General features: G+C 43.2%; 1 protein-coding gene across 1 annotated transcript in view; it reads right to left on the minus strand.

Moving 5' to 3' along the window:
* The window catches only part of otog (otogelin), a 110738-nt gene that overhangs the window by 64316 nt on the left and 25463 nt on the right, over positions 1–20959 (minus strand). Inside the window, exons 15-23 of the mRNA XM_074624045.1 lie at positions 19473–19618; positions 17063–17195; positions 15636–15813; positions 12394–12518; positions 11102–11314; positions 9118–9283; positions 6662–6736; positions 3946–3989; positions 2887–3052 (exon numbers count right to left, since the gene is read on the minus strand). Of these exons, the coding sequence (XP_074480146.1) occupies positions 2887–3052; positions 3946–3989; positions 6662–6736; positions 9118–9283; positions 11102–11314; positions 12394–12518; positions 15636–15813; positions 17063–17195; positions 19473–19618 (1246 nt within the window). The remainder of the gene's footprint in view (positions 1–2886; positions 3053–3945; positions 3990–6661; positions 6737–9117; positions 9284–11101; positions 11315–12393; positions 12519–15635; positions 15814–17062; positions 17196–19472; positions 19619–20959) is intronic.

Below are 20959 nucleotides of genomic sequence, written 5' to 3' on the forward strand. Positions count from 1 at the left end.
GGAAATGTTTCGGTCTGTTGAAGCGTGTTGCCCGTGTCGGACAACCTTATTTTGAGATTGATATCAGTTTCTAGACATGTTTTTTCATTTTACGAGGCTCCTTTATTGTGTTACAAAATCAACTTTTTAAGGGTGATTGCTGATTTTGTTATGGGATCTTAAACTAATATAATCTGACATGATTTGTATCTAATATGCACATTGTATCTTCAAATGTATATTTAGCTGTGTGTTGATTAATATTCTCATCTTTTGCTTTTTAAATTTGTGTTCTCAATTATGTTTTGAATTTGAATCACTTGAATATTACTCTTGTTTTGCTTCTTCTTCTGTCAGTTCTGCATTTAAGTGAAAGAGAAATCATTGATTAGATATCAGATGTGTATTAGTGACCTGCAGATCATAGGGCCTCTGTTGCCAGCTACCATCAGCTCTGTAATCTGTACCAAAGCGTCATAAACTAGGATATGTTTTGCTAACCCCTGCAGGTGCATATTGTAATCAGGATGACTCTTGGCTGATGTCACAGAATGAAAGCACTTAACCCTCCTTTCAGGCCGACAGCCAGAGCGGATTACAGGGATCAGATGACTGTAATCTACTCCGTGATGTCTGTCAACATCATCGGCCGGTTCTGAGGACTTTTGTCTCCTACAGATGATCTAAGACTCGTCAAAAGATATGGTTGTAAAGAACTAAATAAACAAAATTAAAAAAATACCGTTGCCTCAACAGGCATTGGGTGAGTTTTCACCAGAAGTTACAATCCATTTCTTTGAATCTCAACAGATCAACATGTGGCTCAGAATAATTCTTCTGACCAACCTGAACAATTTCCAGTGAGTCAGGTGAACGTTCAAATCTTTAAAAAATCTAATCTAATCACTTTTGTCCTGACCTGTTTGCTCAGGTTGTTTTGTATTATTATGACCAGCAGTCCGTGCAAGAAAGTTTGAAATTGGTCTTGAAAAATCAAAGTGAGAGGAAAAAAATGGCAATTTTGGCCACAGTTGGAATTGTGACTGTTTTCCACAATCAATAAAAAAAACACTAAATTAATTTTTAACAATTCACTGTATTATCAGAATTATGAAACTACTCAATGGTAGCAGTGGTCCTGTTTGTACTAATCATAGTCACCATCAATAAGGATCAATGCCCAAATGAAGACCCCCCCTCTCCACCAGGTAACCAGCGTACAGGGGTTTGTATCCTTGACCCAGTGCCATCCTCCTGCAGAGCTAAGAGGAGGAGGGTCGGAGGATTATCCCTGGCTCGTGTGACATTTTTAGAGAGTCTTTAACCAGTCTGCAGCCCGACCCACTGCTGACCCCGGCTTCAGTGACACAGTCAGCCTGGCACACTCAGAGCTTTAGATTTCACCAGACCTACAAAGTCATTTCTTAACCTTTATTCATCAAGAAAAAGGTCACGCTCTGTTGCAGAATCAACCTGATTCACCTTCACACGTGTACGTAATACACCTTCATATCAAACAGCTGAGGACATTTTGGGGTTCAACTGCACATTATAAAAAAAATATTAGCTCCTACATAAATCCACATCAGTGCCAGTCAGCAACAAGGAGGGCTGCACTGTAAGAGACAGTGTGTGATACATTTGCAGGATATTGCTGCTGTGATATGAATTTAGGGCTGTGCAAAAAACTGGCGATACGATACGTATCATGACACAGTGGTAATGATTCAATATATTGTAATACTGTAAGTAAGGCGATGTTTTGCTATTTTTTTAATTTAATTTTAGTGAAACTCTCATAGTATAATGAACACATCAGAAATAAACCATTTTAGAATAGGCAAAAATAACACATTTATAGTGCATGCAAAAAACTACATTGTTTTTGCCCCAAACTGCATGTGATTATCATAAAGTGGGCATGTCTGTAAAGGGTAGACTCGTGGGTACCTATAGAACCCTTTTACAGTCACACATCTGGAGGTCAGAGGTCAAGGGACCCCTTTGAAAATGACAGTTTGTCCTCACCAAAATGTTATTTGGCCTCCTTCACGACAAGCCAGCATGACATGGTTTGTACTAATGGATTCCTTTGGTTTTCTTATTTCATATCATGTTAGTATTACTAGTACTACTAGTACTAGTACTACTACTACTACTACTACTTCACTCTAGCTTTAAAACTGAGCCCGCTGCTACCGCCGAAAGATCGAACAGTGGCCAGGCCCGACGACAGGCTGTCGGATTTTGGTGGAGTCGATACAGTATTGCACAATATAATACCGTGATACTCATGTGTATCAATATTTTCTTACACCCCAGATTGTACAGCATGTCATACGATAGATTGTGTTTGCTGAAATTAAAGCATGAAATGGAGTCACAATTTCATCCTCATATTAGTAAAAGCAACATTTGCATTCTTTTCATAAAGGGGACACATCATGCTCATGTTCAGGTTCATACTTGTATTTCTACTGGAATATGTTTACATGCTTTAATGTTCATGTGTTCATGTTGTATGAATATACCTGTATTCACCGTCTGTCTGAAACGCTCCGTTTAAGCTCCCCTCCTGAAAAAGCTTAGTCTGCTCTTACTGGCTTAAGAGAAAAATATGAATAAATCTGAAAGGCTTGTTGAATCTAATGTTTTCTGATCTAGGCAGCTCACAAAAAACGGACTGGGTTGTTTTATCCACATTTTGTGGGTTCGTAGGCACAGATACCCAAATGTATGTGTACAAGCACTGAAAAAGTTTTTCATAATATGTGTCCCCTTTAAGATTTCTCAAACAGCATACACGCAAAAAATGGCAATTAAAATTTCAGCTTGATTCAATTATTTCATTGTAATATTGGCGGTCATGAACTTCCATCAAAATACTTGGGGCAAGACATCACTCACCCAGGAGGGCAGGCACATCCGGCCACGCAGGGCTCATGTGTCGAGCAGGTGAGGTTGAGAAGGTAGGATTCGCAGGTGCGCTCGCAGGCCGCGCCCCTTCCTGACAGGAGCCCATCGTCCCCCTCTGAGCAGTTCTGGTAGAGCTGACCAGCTGCACACAACATGTCTGGAAGAGGAGAAGAAGAAATTACAGGTTAGTAAGTTTAGAGGATCCAGTAGCTTCAGTATTATTCTCCACCACGCTCTATCCCTTTCCTCCCATGTTTGGCGTTACACAACAGTTTAAGCTCCTTATAATTAATGTTGGTCAAAAAGGACAATTACATAAGTGGTAGAATTGTTCCATGTTTATGTTCATTTCTGTGCCTAGGGGTAAGCCTGGGGGAGAGAGGGAGGATGTGCTCTCTGTTTGTCTTTCACCCACTGAGTCACCATGGGTTTATTTGATTTGACCCTGTATTTAAACAGGTAGTCTCTTTGAGACCTGTGTACAAAAAGAATAAACACATCCAGTTTTAAGCATAGATATGCACACAGATAATTCACATACATTTTCACAGTTAAGAAAAGGATTTACAGTGTGATCGCAAATACATAAGTACAACCTTTTAAAATGTTCAAGTGAAATAAGAGAAAGTAATTCCATGATTTTTTGGAGCTTGTTCCATTTGTATGCAGCATAGTATTTAAACCCACTTTTCCCAAGTTCAGTGTGAAAAAGCACAGCTAATGTTAAAATGTCCAGTGACCTGACATTGTAAGTCCAGTATCTAAATGTAACCAGAGAGCAGAGGTACAATGCTGCTCCTTTCTGCCTCTCTTCTGTTTGTTAAAGAAGAGAGGCAGAAAAGAAAAGATTGGATCAGAAAAGATCCAATGGTGATTGAGAAATGTATCATCTGTGATGAAGTGACGCATACGTAGAAAGCACAGATTTTATAATCATAATAGAATAATAAACATTCATGTGACATGTGGAACAAAGCATCAGCCCACTTAATACCAGCTGAAGAAATAACACGAATGGACTGAAAAACATTTTGGATTAAAGTGACGTACCACTTTGTGTTGTTTGGGACACCAGTTTACCGTTCACACAGAGTCTGCAAGGGAACACAGAGAGGACAGGGTGATGAGGGTAAATACAGAAACTACACAGGAGACTAATACTTTAATAAATACAAATACAAGCATCTCTTGGAGACTATTCCAGAGTCATTGCAGTTTCTGCTCATTTCTTGTTTTCCGTCATTTAGTTTTATGGTTTTCCATCTTCAATATTTGTTCTTTTTCATTCTCTCTAGCACTACTCTACACAAGTGATTTCACTTTTTAATGGTCAGTATATTAGTATTAGTATAGTATATTTTTCATACTGCTAGTCAGTCTAATTGATATTGCGGCTTCAAGGGGAGCACTAGAGAGGCTTTAGACTTTTACTTTAGTTCTCAGTAAATATTCTGAATCAAGTTCTTCCTGTTGAAGATGGAGTAGCACTGTGACTGACAGGAGGCAGAACCTCATGAAACCACTGAGTGTTTTTATTGAAGAAATGTGAGGAAATCAGACCCACAGCAACAACCAGAAACTTTAAGTCTGGCTAAAGCAAAAATAAATATGTGTTCTGACTCGGTCATACCACAGAAAAATGTGTTATTAACCACCCAGGTGAAGCGGCGGTCCACTGGGATTTGTCTGGGTATGTCAGATGGCCAGTACACCACTGCTTGCTAGCAAACTGTAGGCTGTGGTAAGTAAGTGTTATAACTCGCGAGTGGGAGAACCACTGATGCTATGCGCTCTACTTTTTATAGTTATTAGGTGAGGGGTTTTGCTAAGATAGTCTCTATACACAACAGGCAACAGCACAAGATTTTGGTACCGGAAGCGTTCTGGTTTCTGTTTGTAGTCCGAGTAGTGGGTTTGGTTGAATGCAGGTAAAAGGTATCAAGCTCCTCTTCTGTGGAACCAGCTCCCAGTTTCAGACCGGGAGGCAGACACCCTCTCCACATTTAAGAGTAGGCTAAAGACTTTCCTCTTTGATAACGCTTATAGTTAGGGCTGTCTTTGACCAGCCCCTAGTTAAGCTGCTATAGGCCTAGACTGCCGGGGGACTTCCTATGACACACTGAGCTCCTCTCTCCTTCTGTATATATTCATGTCACATTCATTGTTACTAACTACATTCCTTGTGCCTCCTTGTCTCGCAGGTAACCGTGGAGCGGGGTCACACCTGGAGCGAGGTTATACCTGGAGAAGGGGTACACTTGGAGCGGGGTTTCACCTGGATCTGGATGTCACCGGGATTGTGGCTGCATCTGCTACCGCGTCCGCTGCCTGCTTGACACCAACTGCTACCATAATTAATTAATTTTGTATGTACGAGGGACTACCAAGGCTTAGTGACAAAGTGGCAGCCTGGAGAATGAGACTTCTCGGTCACTGCCAAAGACATCAAGAACTCCCAGCAAGCATGCTGATGCTGCGGGAACCAACGCACGGGCATCGATCACAGGGACGTCCCACACCAACATACATGGACGTACTGAGGAGAGATGATGGACAGTGCTGGCGAGCTAGCCAGATGTATGGAGGACTGAGATAGCTGGAAGCTCCACTTGAAAGCCCGTCTGAGGACGACCCAATGACATCAATTCCGATAGTTGTATAATCACTATTTTACATCCACTACTATTGGTTTTGTGTTATTAGTCCTACTTCTATTAGTTATTACAGCTGCTGGGCTATTATTGTGGCTGTTTCCCTCTCTCTCTCTCTGTCTCTCTCTCTCTCTCTCTCTCTCTCTCTCTCTCTCTCTATCCCCCCAGCCGGTCTCGGCAGATGGCCTCCCACCCAGAGCCCAGTTCTGCTCCAGGTTTCTTCCCAGTAATCGGGGAGTTTTTCGTGGCCACAGTGCGCTTGGTGGATCTTGTTGGGTCTCTAAACTATGGTGTACGGTCTAAGACCTGCTCTATATATAAAGCGTCTTGAGATAACTTCTGTTGTGTTTTGACGCTATACAAAAATAAATTTAATTGAATTGAATTGAAGGTCTGTGTGGAGAGAAAAAGAGGCGAAACGCATTGGCCAAAATGAAATCTGGGAACCCTTCAGCTATCGTCTGACAATGATTTTGCTTTTTATTGGTTTAAAAACTCAATTCCAATTCCAGTCTCACATCTCGAGTTGCTAATCGAACTGTAAACAATAAGCAGCACACGGAAGAGGAAGTCTTGGCCCGGATGCCTGCCGGCTACACCAGAACCCCAGAAATATTGGTCGTTGCCCCCAGAGGCTAAATCCTAGTCAGACCAATAGCTGATGGGCTCCGAGGTTGTGCGTCATCGAGCCACGATTTCAGGCACGCCCAAAAAATCCTGAACCAAAAATGGTGAAAAAAAGATTAAAAGTCTAACTCCACAATTTAGTAATATATACAGTAGTTCAGTCTGTTCACGTTTTCAGCAATTATTTTCAAACATGAATAATGTGTTTCCTTTAAGCTTTAGACAGCTTTGTCTCTGTCTTGATACCAGTGTTCTGGCTGGAGCTCCTCATCCAGGGTGATGGAATAACTCACTGAACTACAGCATCCAGTGGTTTCCTCTTCTGTCTCTAACTGTTTGCTAACTTCATTGCCTGAAGTCAGTGAGAAGTGTTTCTTTAATCATCAATATTATTTAACATGAAGGGAATGCTGAAATAGTCCTTTTAGATTTCGGAATGTTTTGAGGGTTAAGATGTAGGAAGACAGAGACGGAGGAGAGGAACTTACTGAACACCTGCTGACATCATGATCACATCTCCCGGTTCGTAATCTGCTCCGAGGAAACTGCAGGGACACTCGCTCCTGGAACAAAATACACCAGTAAACAACAACAAAGTACACAAACACACACTACAGATCCCTGATGCAGTTATGTGACTAAAGCAGGCCATACAATGTGCAAGTGTATAAATGCTGTTGTGTAACTCCTACTCCTACTGTACAAGTAGATCGTTGGTGATGTAAAGACAAAGCTCACGATTTATGTGATCACACTGTGCGGTCCGATTGTCATGCCGCGACCTGAGTGATCACACTGTACGGTCCGATTGTCATGCCGCGACCTGAGTGATCACACTGTACGGTCCGATCCTCATGCCGCAACCTGAGTGATCACACTGTACGGTCCGATCGTCATGCCGCGACCTGAGTGATCACACTGTACGGTCCGATTGTCATGCCGCGGCCTGAGTGATCACACTGTACGGTCCGATCGTCATGCTGCGACCTGAGTGATCACACTGTACGGTCCGATTGTCATGCCGCGGCCTGAGTGATCACACTGTACGGTTCGATTGTCATGCCTCGACCTGAGTGATCACACTGTACGGTCCGATTGTAATGCTGCAACCTGAGTGATCACACTGTACGGTCCGATTGTCATGCCGCGGCCTGAGTGATCACACTGTACGGTTCGATTGTCATGCCTCGACCTGAGTGATCACACTGTACGGTCCGATTGTCATGCTGCAACCTGAGTGATCACACTGTACGGTCCGATCGTCATGCCTCGACCTGAGTGATCACACTGTACGGTTCGATTGTCATGCCTCGACCTGAGTGATCACACTGTACGGTCCGATTGTCATGCTGCAACCTGAGTGATCACACTGTACATGTAAAATAGAAAAAAAACAGGGCCCGTTGGCTCCTGCGGGCCGTTCTGGCTGTTGACAGTTGTCAATAAAGATTTGTTTGAAAGCTCTGAAACAGGTAAAGTTTGTTTGCTAGCAGAGGTCTGTATGGATCACAACGCTAACAAGGCGTGCTTGATCATCTGTGCCATCCTGTCTGCTGAAACGTCTTAAAAAAGTAGACGCCGGCGTATATGGACTCGCTGTGGCGAGGAAGACGTGGACAGTATGGCTTGTCCATTTTGCAGAGAGAATTGGAGGTAAGCTAGCTACGTTTTACTACATCTATTGTACACTGTTATCTTGATAGCTACGCTCTGCTTGTGGCTCTGCTTCAACTGTGCGAGATTTCTGACATTTCAGAAATTCATTTGACTGTCCGAAGGCCGTTGGGGAGGAGTTAATCTGTCCTCGGCCCTCCCTGTACACTGCACGGCAAACGACGCCCGAAGAAGCTGAAATTCGGTCCGACTCTGAAATGAGTCTAGCAGCTCAAAATTCGGGCCAGAAACGGGCTAAAATCATAATCAAACAATTGTTTCTTGTGTGTGCAACAGAAAGTGAGTATTTCAAATCCCAGTATGAACCAAAGGCCTTTAGTTAGATGTCCAAAGAGAGACCTTCAGAGACCTCCTAAATCCAAAAGTATACATCAGTCTTTGGTTATTTAAACCAGACACTGCTCAGTTTGTTCGTTATTGTGTAAAGAGTTATGTTAAAGAGGTCTTTGTGTTACCTTAAACAGAGTATTACAGAAAAGTGGAGAGGGGACAGATAAGCAGGCTTTAGGAGGTGGAATCAGTGCTCAGGGTGTCAAATCCACAACAAACCTTCAAAAATGTAACCTGTTCAGACAATCATTATAAAAACATAAAAAAATGACACGTTGTGGTAAGCTGTGTTTAGCGGAGGCTGAAAGCCTTGTTACATATAGGCCAGCGCCACACATTGGCCCCTGTACTACAAATTCTTTCTCACTGGTTATCAGATATCTGTGTCGTCCCCAGCCCGAGCGGGAATGAAAGGGGGGTTTCACGGTGAATTCCTTGATGTAACTCTATCACATGGTAAGTAAGGCACCGCGCTGCACTAGGATGTAAAAACCTGGGACATTTAAGAGGAATTAAGCTGCATGTCTTCAGAGCAGGCTGAAAGGGAGAGCACAATTACTGAGGTGCTCTGGCTCTGGAAGGTCTGCAGGAAAGATACAAGGCTTTACACTTAGAGGCTGACCTAAACTTCAGAGCAGATACAAATATCACTTTGAGAGGATTTGTTTGGTGGAGTGACTCCAGCCAGTTTAACGGGCTTCACAACCTTCCAGAACACAAGAGATGAAGCTGATCTGATACACAACAAGGACACTTGGTCACTGATTCACTCCTGCCTCCTGAGCTTAACCCTACAAACTCAAAATACAGTTAAAGAAATGATTGAATGTTACAGTGATTGCATCTCTCTCCCTGTGTTGCTATTTTGTGCACAAAAGCAAAAGCGTTTTTTTCTTGATTCATTGTTGGTCATAGACCCCACCGGCTCAGCCAGCCTTACCTGTCTACACAGGTGTGCGTTCGATGGTTGTAGAAGGATTCCTGCGGGCAGACGCAGCCCTCCTCACACTCCTCCCCACAATGCTGCGGGACGGAGAGGGCGGAGCAGCGGCGCTGGCAGGATGACACGCAGGTGCCATACTGCATGGTGGCAGGACAGGTGACCGCTGCAGGGAAAGACGATATTAACATCCATGTTACCGCATAATTCTACAGAGCAGGGAAGCTGCTCAGTGAGGCTTACAACACTCTGGATGTACAGTTTTAATGTCACATCATCGTCACATTTAAACCTGCACTAACAGATTTATATCGATGTTGTGGTCACAACCTATACTCGAGCAGAGCTGAGCAGCGGGCAACAGAGCTCACTTCTTTCTAGTGCTTGATTTATACTCCTGCGGCTATGCACTTGTGCATACTGTATTTTGCGGGTTGGTGCAGGCACCTCTCGTGCACACCAGGCATACATAGTATTGCAGCAGATTATGCGTAGCATGTCATTTCTTTTTGATCTGGAACCACGATTTTCAAATCCTTTGTCGGGCAGTCTTTGATTTATTTGATAGCTGTGATTCAATAGTTCCATATAAGTTTGGCCCAACACAACTCCTTGGCAGGAAATAAAAATATGGAAGAGTTGGATGATGAGGAGGAGCTCCTGTGTCTAGAATAAATAAGGTTGTTGTAACGGATGTGAGGTTCTTGTCTAGAAATGCCACCTCCCGGCTCTGATGTCCAATCAAACTTCTGTGGCGTCCGTGGTGCCTGACGCGTCATCACATTTTTCAGACGTGCGGCTCTCTGCAAGCTCCGCAAACCATCTCTGTGGCTCTGCGGGAGCTCTGTACACTCGCGAGGCTGTTGGAGGGGTCATGGGAGTTAGCCCATCCAGTCTACATGTTTTGTGAACTTGGAGAAGGCTTACAACCGTGTCCAACCGGGGAGTCCTGTGGGGGGTTCTGTGGGAGTATGCGGTACTGGGATCGCTGTTACGAGCCATCCTGTCCTTGTATAACCAAAGTGAGAGCTGCGTCCGTGTACTCGGCACAAAGTGAAACACGTTTCTAGTGGGTGTTGGTCTCCGCCAGGGTTGTCCCTTGTCGCCGATCCTGTTTGTGATTTTCATGGACAGGATCTCAAGGTGCAGCTGGGGGGAGGAGAGCGTCCGGTTCGGGACCTCAGAATTGCGTCTCTGCTCTTTGCAGAGGATGTGGTTCTGTTGGCTCCATCGAACCGTGACCGGCAGCACGCACTGGGACGGTTTGCAGCAGAGTGTAAAGCGGTCGGGATGAGAGTCAGTACCTCCAAGTCTGAGGCCATGGTTCTCTGCCAGAAACCGGCGGATTGCTCCCCCCGGTGGGGGGTGAGTCTTTGCACCGAGCGAGGGAGTTTAAGTATCTCGGGGAGTGAGGGAAATATGGAGCGGGAGATGGACAGACGGTTCGGTGCAGGGTCCGCAGTTATACTTTGATGTGCAAAATCAGTGGAGTTCCCCTTTCACAGGTTTAACCTTTTGAGTAGCTACTGCAGTAGCTATTGCTACTGCAATAAAGCAAACCTATATTTTTTTAATATATGTTTATGGACAACACATCCTCCTCCTGTAACACCTGATTTCTCCTCTGGGGATCAATAAAGTGTTATCATAAAACATTGCAACTTTACATTTCAGGTGATTTCAATCTCCATCGGTGTTAAATATATGCTCTCTGATTTTGTGATAGTGCTCCCTAATCCCAAAAGTTTATGTTCTGAAACCCAACACACAGCAGTTTGGAAATTTGGATTTGATATCGGGAGCTAAAATAAGAAGAAAAGAGAGAAAAGTCTGAGAAGTAACATCATCGGTCAGTCACATTTCAAGGATTTGGCTTTGTGCCTTCCTTCAACGCATCATTATAATTGTAACATAAATGATTAATTCATTCATAAAGTCAGCCTTTGACCTGTTTACAAAACGTGTCAGTATGCTGAATGCTCACCACAGTCGGGTATCTGCGATCGAAAGTCAACGATGACGGAGAATCTGCGGCAGTGGCGAGCGTAGTGGGCCAGTGCAGAGCAGAGGCAAGGTGTCCCGCACTTACAGGTGTCTGAGCGACACTGCTGGTGGAAGGATGTCGGGCTGAGGTACTCGTGGCAGGCGGAGAACAGATCCTGGTTCAGCACGTCACACATCTCTGAGGCATAGGCCACTGAGCAGGGGAAGGAGCAGGTCAACAACAAGTTATTAATAAATTCATAAGGCCAGTAGCTCAAAATGTACAAATTTATACAAACAAAATTTGTACAAATCTAAATTTACATTAACTTTTGTTTAGGAATGAGTTTGCAAACCAGTCTGATCTAAAACACATCCAAGTTAATTCATGTATCTACAGCTGCTTCACAGTACAAGCCCGCCAGGAATCTGATGAGAGCATGAAACATTAAGACGTTTACTCTGAAGAAGCTGCAGACACGTGGCTAACTAACTATTGACATGATAATATAGTAAATATAGTAGATAGTAAATATAAACCCTGAAAATAAATAGACTATGTTTTATATTTTATGTACAATTATATCGAAATAATTTCTGATTTCTTTACTACTCTGGATAAAAAAATAAATGATCTGTCTACAAACAAGTGGTACAAAATGTCAACGTACAATATACATACTTTAAGTATATACACTCCGAACTACAGTAAACTTGTACATTTTAATGTTTCATATCACTATCAGCCCTATTTCAGAGTTTTTTATAGTTTCATGATATTAAAGCAATGCTTCACCCCAAAATGACCATTTGTATAATAATTACTACTTCCCAAACACATACATCTTCGCTAAAACCTTACTATTTAAAACACTTCCACATAAACACACTCAAGCTTGTGCAGATGGGCTACTTGTTTGTGCGATTTCTAAGTGTTTTAAATAGTGAGGTTATAGCGGAGATGCATGTGTTTGGGAAGTAGTGAGCATACAATTGGATAAATGAGACTTGGATTCTACTGCACCAGCTGTGTGAGGGGTTGTAAACAGATGTTTTAATATAGTTTTGCTGTTGTCTACTTCAATTCATCAATTTCTTCAAGAATTCAGGGTCATAGGTGAATAATTGTTATACAAATGGTCATTGTGTGGGTGAAGTATTCCTTTAACACATTGAATGTTTATAATTTTTTGGAGATGTATAATTCAAAGATAGATGAGCATGACGTATAGTATTGTGAATGTCCTCTTTTTCATTACTAAAACAGAAAAAGCTAAAAGAAGAGACACTGACCGGCCTGCTGGTGTGTGTCACAGGGGTCGAGCTGAGGTGTACTCAGGCTGGTCGAACAGGCCGACGAGACTCTCCAGGCGTTTCCAAACAGCTGAGGAGTGCTTTCTATCATACCTGATGGAGACCTGCAAGAAAACCAGAACACAGATTCATTACATGGAGCTAGAATCAAATCAAATCAAATCAATTTATTTTTGTATAGCGTCAAATCACAACAGAAGTTATCTCAAGATGCTTTATATATAGAGCAGGTCTATGACCGTACACCATAGTTTAGAGACCCAACAGGATCCACCAAGCGCACTGTGGCCAGGAAAAACTCCCCGATTACTGGGAAGAAACCTGGAGCAGAACCGGGCGCAGGGCGGGCGGCCATCTGCCGAGACCGGCTGGGGGGATAGATAGATAGAGAGAGAGTGAGAGAGAGAGAGAGAGAGAGAGAGAGAGAGATAGATAGAGAGAGAGAGAGATAGAGAAGCAGCCACAATAGCAGTCTAGCAGCTGTAATAGCTAATACAAGTAGGACTGATAGAAAACAGCGAGCTCATTTTGTTTTTCAAACAGTGAAACTGATATTGTGACGAACCATCCATCGAGTCTCAAGGTCGCACTATGCCCGGGACGAACCATCCATCGAGTCTCAAGGTCGCACTATACCCGGAACGAACCATACATCGAGTCTCAAGGTCGCACTATACCCGGGACGAACCATACATCGAGTTTCAAGGTCGCACTATACCCGGTACCCCTGTGAATGCCACCTTGTGATTGCTGTGTTTAAAAGTCAGTACTCCCCATTGTATCTGCAGGCTCCACAACATTCCCACTTTGAAATACTAAGTGTAAGTGTGCTGATGCTTACAAAAGCTACAACACCTAACAAAATCGGTGTTGTTTGTTTGTTGTTTTAGTATTTCAGATTAAAACAGGTTTGACATGTGCAGTTGCAGTTACTAGTGTATTACATTTTATCTTCCTGCTACTTTTTAGTGTATAGATCAAGCAAAGAGTTGGCCAGTTTTTCTAAGTGGTATTGTTCAATCAATCTTATTCACCTCCACTCCCAGTGCCCAATTCCCTGTTTTCAACATGGGAATATATACAAGCATTCAAAAGCATGCGATAACTGAAGTATCATCCTGTCAACAGACAGGGGGATTCCCAATGAATCATTTTTAAAGCTTTGAACGGGTTAGCTCCAGCATATCTCAGTGTGCTTTTACATCCCCACTGTCCTCCTAGAACACCGAGGTCATCTGATAAGCTGCTGCTTTCCATCACAGACAGTCGTTTGAGGCTTTTTCTGTGGCCGGGCCCACGTTGTGGAACTACTTCCCTCTACATGTTCGATCAGCCTCCACCATCGAATGTTTCAAATGACTTCAGTTTAGAAGCTGGCAAAACAAGCCTGTTCCCCTATGGTCCTGGTCCTGGAACCATCTGCAGGCCCAGCTTAAACTGGAGACCCTTATCTCTTTAAATGATTTAGTTTTCCTTTAAATGCTGCCCTGTTAATGCACTGTATGATGTAATGTATTTGTGTTGTACCTGTTGTTGCTGCTGTGGTTTGATATTGTCTTATTATTTGTTGGATGCTGCTATTTGACCCTGTCTTGGCTAGGTCTCACTTGTAAAAGAGGTTTTAATCTCAACCTGACTTCCTAGTTAAATAAAGGTTATGAAGAAATCCAGGCTAAATTCCACTTATTCTCCCCGTCTTTCGATGTGTTCAAAATGTTTTTGTGTCATTTGTCAATTTCTGTACTTTTTCCTTTTTATTGTGTATGCCACTTTCGTCAACCGCGGTTTGTTTTTAAACTGTGCTATATAAATAAACTGACCTGACAAATCTTCAATTTTCAATGAATATTTTCCTCACAGAAAAAGTTTAAAAAGGGATTCAGAAACAATCAGATTCAACGAGATGACTTAAGACTGGAGTCATACTTTTTAAATTTATAGTCTTAAAGGGACTGTTTGTAACTTCTTACACGTATAAATCACCCGGGTCGGTGTCCCATGCGCGCTCGCATATGCGCGCTTGCGTCTATTAAACAGTGTTGGCCATGGTCGGAGGACACGGGTGAGACCGTAGCTTTGGTCTCCAGGGCCGGAGTCTCTGCTGTACTCTGCTCCTCTGATCCTCTGATCCTCTGATCCTCTGCCTGCCTTCACTCAGCTCGCTCCACCTCACGTGCATGCGCGCACACTACACACTTCAGAAGACTTCATAGCTCTGAGAATATCTGGTGAATGTACAGTGGACGTTTGTGCAGTAATAAATGCTGCAGCTCCTCCAGACCAACAGAGGTTTCCCGTGTCTTGTGAAGTGGGGCTTCTGTCTCCTGATCAGCGTGGCCAACAATTAAAAGACAAAAACAATTTTATTGCTTAGGAAGGGAAGCTGAAAGATTAAGCAAAATTGGAGAACATTTGCCATCCAAATGTGAAATTTAATTTTGACACCTCAGTAGCCCTGTCTGCAGCCTGCCGGCTACGAGTGATTGACATTACATAGTCCCACCTCTGCCTCAGTCTCCCACCCGACTGGGCAGATGGACCCATTTTGCTTTTTAAATCAGAATAACAGAAGACAGGAGCTACTGCTGTTTGAGTTTCTGACTTACTGTCCTGTGTGTTTTGGCCACTAAATGTGTCTAAAATAACTTTTAAACCATAAAATGTAACTACTGTTGCTTTAAGACTTGTAAAAACCAAAACAAAATGTTAAAAACACAAAATAAGTCGGTGCTTAGCACCAAAGATGAAGACAAATTATAAAGTAGAGGATTCTGCAAGTCATCATTTTAACTGCAAAGTCTTTCCTGGAGATCTTCGGGTAAAGTTCCCGTTTTCTTTCTAGTAGCATGCGACCACTTCAGTCACCAACTGTGATGTATATCCATTTACAGCTGTTAGACAACATCCGCCCTTTATGGTCGTCCATTACGACGTGGTACAGTGGAGCCCCTATTCCACTAACAGTAAATTCCTTGTTGAAGTGGCGTGTCCAGTTGGGCGCTCATCTGGCCCGCCTAAAAGAGCTGATCAGAGAGCGAGGCTTTTGATGCCGAGCCGCCGAGCCAGTGTGCTTTACAGAGAGAGAGTGTGAGAGAGAGAGCACTTCACCATCACCTCCTTCTCTGCTTCTGAAACAGGAGCATGCTCTCTCTTTTTATCATCAGAGGAGCGGGTTAAGGGAGGGCACGGGAGGGGTCAAGGATCAGCCGGCACACACTTACAGGAAGTCATCTTGAATGTTGCCGTTGAAGGTGCCGCACAGGCCCACCGTGTCGTCCTTCCACAGCTCATCGGTCTGCAGGTAGAGGCGAAACTCCTTCCAGCTGTACTGCAGACGCAGGCCGAACGCCGTCTTCACCTGGAGGAACATGGACGACAGCTCCTGGATGTGAAAGATGTCTGCGGGAGATGTGAGACGAAGACATTTAGGCTTTCAGGTGGCAGTAGATTAGATAATAAAAGCACATAATGCATTCACTTCTGAACAAAACATTTGCATTTGTTTTATATTTTAGAAATATCATGCAGGACTGTGTATTGATACAAACAAAACAAGGACCTTGCAGTGATATAGAAGTGTACTCCTGGGTGTGCCAGTACACCATGACATCACTGTTGGGCACACCCATCAGTGATGCAGCTTCTTAACCTGGTGTTAATTTACATTTATTAAGAGGAAGTGAACACTGTGCTGGCAATCTGACAGGTGATGGTTTCTCCCTATATTAGTGTTGAATGTCTGTGCAGAATTTAGGCATGCCACAGTAGCCAGTGTTACCGGTGTTACACGGTGGTCGGGCATACACCGATTACATTACGTACCTACCGCCCCCACCGTCATTTTGTTTTTATAGAGAAATAAATCCCATTTAGTTCATTTTGGCATATATGCCCCGTGTTATCAATAGATAGTCGGACGACGGACTCTACAAACTGGAGCTGAATGTGTCTGCTCCGTATAGTCAGGAGTCAGATTTCACACATACGGGAGGAGAGAGAGTTGACAGACAAGACGATGGCGGAGGATTTAGTGTCTAAGCGAAAAGAACAAATATTTAGCAATATATAAAACAAAGAAACCATCAGTATATTTATGGCATTTCTGCTTGATAAATGATTAAACGATTGACTAATTAAAGTGTTATTGATTAATTTTCGCATGAAACATGAATTGACTAATCGTTTCAGCACTAGCTTTGGATCTGCTTGGGTTTGTACTGCGAGATTTAATGTCTTTTATTCTTTATGTTTATATTATTTCTATTTCTATATGTTGTCATGAAAGGTTCTACTAAATAGAGTCAGGAATGCAGTACTTTGTCAGAACATGTTTATAACAGAACATAAGTGTTGTTTCTATTCCTTAAGGTACCAACATATCAGATCATTCTCACACAGTTCCTCACAAAACACATAAAAGGCTGTTGACTCCATCAGCAGAATGCCGCAGTCATGAAAACACTGGCGTGAAAAGGGAGTAATACTCTGAGGGAAGGCATTTTGTACAACACAATGCAAGCGCTAACCCAGTTAAGTATTGGGAAAACTTCCGTTCAATAGAACAGCTGTCATTCAATCCGTCTCTGCCGTGACCCGCAGAGCGTTGAATAAAGTCTGGCGCTGGTGGTGAACAATGGGAGGAAGTTACCGTCAGAATAGGGCAGGGAGATGCGGTACTGTCCGGCCATGAAGACCTCGCCGACGTGACTCAGTGTAATCTCCGTTCTTGGATCCTCGTCAATAAGCAGGTTAACTGATTGGATGCAGGCCCCGTCCAAATTCTGCAATTGAGACAAGATGGCTTGATAACTCATGCTGGCACTATCCCAAACAGCAGTAGCAATTCAGATACACAACAGGACTCACAGTGAGAGTGAGATAATGAGGAGAGAGAGAGAGAGAGGGCGGGGAGTATGTAATCTAAAGTTTGCTTTGGTTTTTGTCTGAATACAGAGTTACAGCATTACCAGTAGGTCTAACTCTTGAGAGCGGTGCTAGACGATAAGCCACAGAGTCATTTAGAACAAAACTGATTCATCCTCTGGGGATCATGACTGTCTTCACTGAACTTCATTGTAATCAGCACATTCGATTTTGATATGTCTAGTGTACCTAGCAAAGGCAAAAGTACCGTGACATTATGCATTACAAAACCTCCTGCAGGGCGTTCAGATGGTAAAAACACAAAGGGCTGTGTTGATGTGGCCATGTTGTTTCACATATTGGTAAAACGATTAAATATGATCCAGGAAGTCCAGTTTGAGTAATAGATCCACAAGTTTTAACCAAAAAGGCTGTGCAGTGGTTTATAAAACTATGAGACAGTCAGGCAGTCATTCTCCTTTCTCAGGGCAAAGCAAACAGTAGAAAATAGAGGTTAACCGATAATGGATTTTTAAAGGTCAATATAAATAAGGATAGTTTGGAGCAGGAAAAAGCCAATAGCTGATTAATCAGCTGATATCTTCTTTACCTCTGCAGCAGTCTGGTAGGCTACTTTTACATACGCCGTTTTTATTAAACCTTGCTTTTTGTCACTCTGAATTTGATCTTTAGTAAGAGAATATCCTGAAGTGTGATTTCATGGATTACATCGTTGGAATATGTTCTATTTATTTACAATGGCCGATGCATTGTTCTGTGGCGAGTGGCCAGGATTACTTCTGCACGTCCCGTTACATTGTTAAAGCCCCTCTTACAAACCATTGATGTTGGTGAATATTCCCGGGGTAAGGAGGATCCTAAAGTGTGCGAATAGTTAGGTGGCTGGATAATCTGGAAGAGAGAACGCCAAATTGGTAAGCAAGTTAAAGTAATAGTGAATGATTTATTTTCCTCCCTGTCTTTCTGTCTTGCATTGTGGACAAAGAGCTGATAGTGTTGCGTTATACATTCAAGAGAGAACTTTTTTTCTCCCCCTCTACCTTGACTTTGTGTCTGGAGCGTCCATGCAAAACGGAGATGTATGTCCCAGCGTGACTGTTGGAGACTGCGCAGCCATCGGCCACTATCGGAGCCTGGTCCCACGACACCAATAGTTTGTAAAAACGATTAATTGGTCTACTGCGACAAAAGTTGAGCCAGATGAGCATGCATTGTTTGTTGGACCCCTTTCCTTCATCTCAATGAAATTAATGAGAGGTGTTTTTTTATGGAAGGATAATACTGGATAAACAAGGCGACCTTAGCATTCATTTTGAGTTGTGTTTTTGGTTCTGTTTTAGCTCTGCTTTAGTCTTCACCAACTCCTCAGGGAAATATCTGGCTCTTTAGCTGCTACATGTTCCACTAAGTTCACCAGCTAATCGCTAACTTTATCTGTCTACCATATTGGTGCTGAGCAGTAAAGTACAGTCAGAGTTGCTGAAAAGAGCTGCTTGTTGGAGAACAATGACGAAAATTCCACCAGTATGCATACCAAAATGATTGACAAACTACAGACAGACATTGCCGTCATTAGGTCAATTATTATCATTATAACCAAAATTATTAAAAAATAGGTTTGTCTGACAGTGCATCCAACAGTACATTTTGAATTTAAAACCTGCTAGTGTCACAAAATGTAAAGACTCAAGGAAGTACTTCAAAACTATTCTTAAGTACATCACTTTAGTAAAAGTACCATTAGCTGCTCTGCCATTTTTAAAGAAAGGAAGCCTGCGCGTCGCTGACAGTAAGCGATCTGCCTCTATGAATCGTCTCTTTCATAAGTGGCAGAGCCCCACAGCCGAAAGGTTTTAGCACCCCCCCACCCCCTCCTCCTTTTACTCTTCCCATCATTCACCTCCTGTTTTCGCATAACCTTCTCTCTGTCCAACTCCCCCACCCCATCCAGTGCCTCTCTTCACCTCCCTCCTCACTACAAAGCCGTCCACAGCTCTGTCAGTCAGGCCAGATAAGGTAATCCTGTTCAGTTGGCTGTTAAGAGGTCTCGGGCCTCTGCTCTGATGAGTGGGACATCTTATATCTCACCTCATCAGCAGAAAAAGGAAAACAAATTAACAAGAAAGGAACTTTTTGTAGAATAATCAAAATAAAGCAGATTAAAGATAACTCACGGCTCCACAGGGGGCGTTCTGGATGGTGACTGTGAACTTCCCTGAGTTGCGACTCTTGGCGAGGACATACTGACATGTTGCAGGGAAGTTGTAGATCCGCCCGTCAAAGGATTCAAAATACATATCGCCAGACACCGAGCACTCGCCTGTAGAGAGAGGAGACACTTTCCACTTATTTCCTTGCTCCCAAAGTTTTTTCCTTCCTCGCTTCCTACCTAGAAAGCTGCCTTCTTTATTTTCACGTGCCCTTCTTTTTTATTCCTTTATGAAACTTGGTATTTCCATGCTTTCTAAATAGAAAGCTTCCTCTTTCCTTGGTCCATAACTAGGGAGCTTTCTCCTTTCTTGTTTCCCAACTAGGATGCTTCTTTTTTCCTTGTTTCTTACTAAGAAGCTTCCTTTTTTATGCCCTAACTAGGAAGCTTCCTTCTTCTGTTCTCTTCAACTAGGATGCTTCGGTCTTCCTTACCCTTGCTCATTCTTCATTGCCTTACCCCCAATCTAGGAAACATCCTACAGTATGGGCCTTTTTCATCGTGCTAACATGTCTCCCCGTTTCCTTTCCTCGCCTCCTCTCCTCACGTTTTAGTCCCTCCCACCTGAGATGTGAGCGGAGGAGACAAGGAAGAGATGCGAGGAGAGAGGAGACGAGGAAATCGAGCGTAGCGTTAGTTCAGGCAGGCCATGAAGTCAAGCGCTGCTCATATGACAGCTGTCAGCTGATGGCGGCCGATCTTAGGCCGGCCAATCGGCTGATGCATCATCTGACAGATCAGCTGATTCCCTTCTAGGCATTCATTGGCAAATTTCATACAGGGCGCCTTATTTAAGCTCCTTCAACCTGGCTACCTGAGCTGCTTCTTCTACAAAGCCGCTCGCAACCCTTCTCCACCCCACCACCTCCGTTAATACTGTGTGTGACTAACCAATATCATTCTGTGTTATTGATGCTGGCTCTGTTCTGCACCCGGGGGGTCTTTGCTGCTGCTCTCCCTGCCTTTGGCTTTCCATGTATGCACATGGAAGGGCAAGGAGGAGTGCTCTCCTTGCCTCATGCTACCACGTAGGCTCGTGGATCCACGTATGCGCGTGGATGGGCAGGGAGGTCCCAGAACAGAGCCATACCGCCAAATATAATGTATATATTACTGCAATGGAAATAAAGTTCTTTGACTAAAGTGGTCCTGACTGAAATATGTTTTTAGAGACATGAGACGTCCATTTCTGATGATGGTAATTCTGAATGGAAATGAGGATTAATAATCTAAAAGGTGTTTGTTGCTGACAGACAGACTCTCCTTCTCTCTCTGACTTTAACTGTTTCATTAATAAAAGTTAAGGGGAGAACTAAAAACTCTTTCTAATGAATGAAAAAAGTTTGAGGTCTGTTTGTTATCAGGTATTATAAAGCTCTTTCAGTAACAGACTCCTTCAGCCGCGGTGTGTGAAGCAGAGAACACTTCACCATCAACACGGTCCGTCTGCTG

This window comes from Sebastes fasciatus, chromosome 2 (genome assembly GCF_043250625.1).
Source record: "Sebastes fasciatus isolate fSebFas1 chromosome 2, fSebFas1.pri, whole genome shotgun sequence".
NCBI classification, from domain to species: domain Eukaryota; kingdom Metazoa; phylum Chordata; class Actinopteri; order Perciformes; family Sebastidae; genus Sebastes; species Sebastes fasciatus.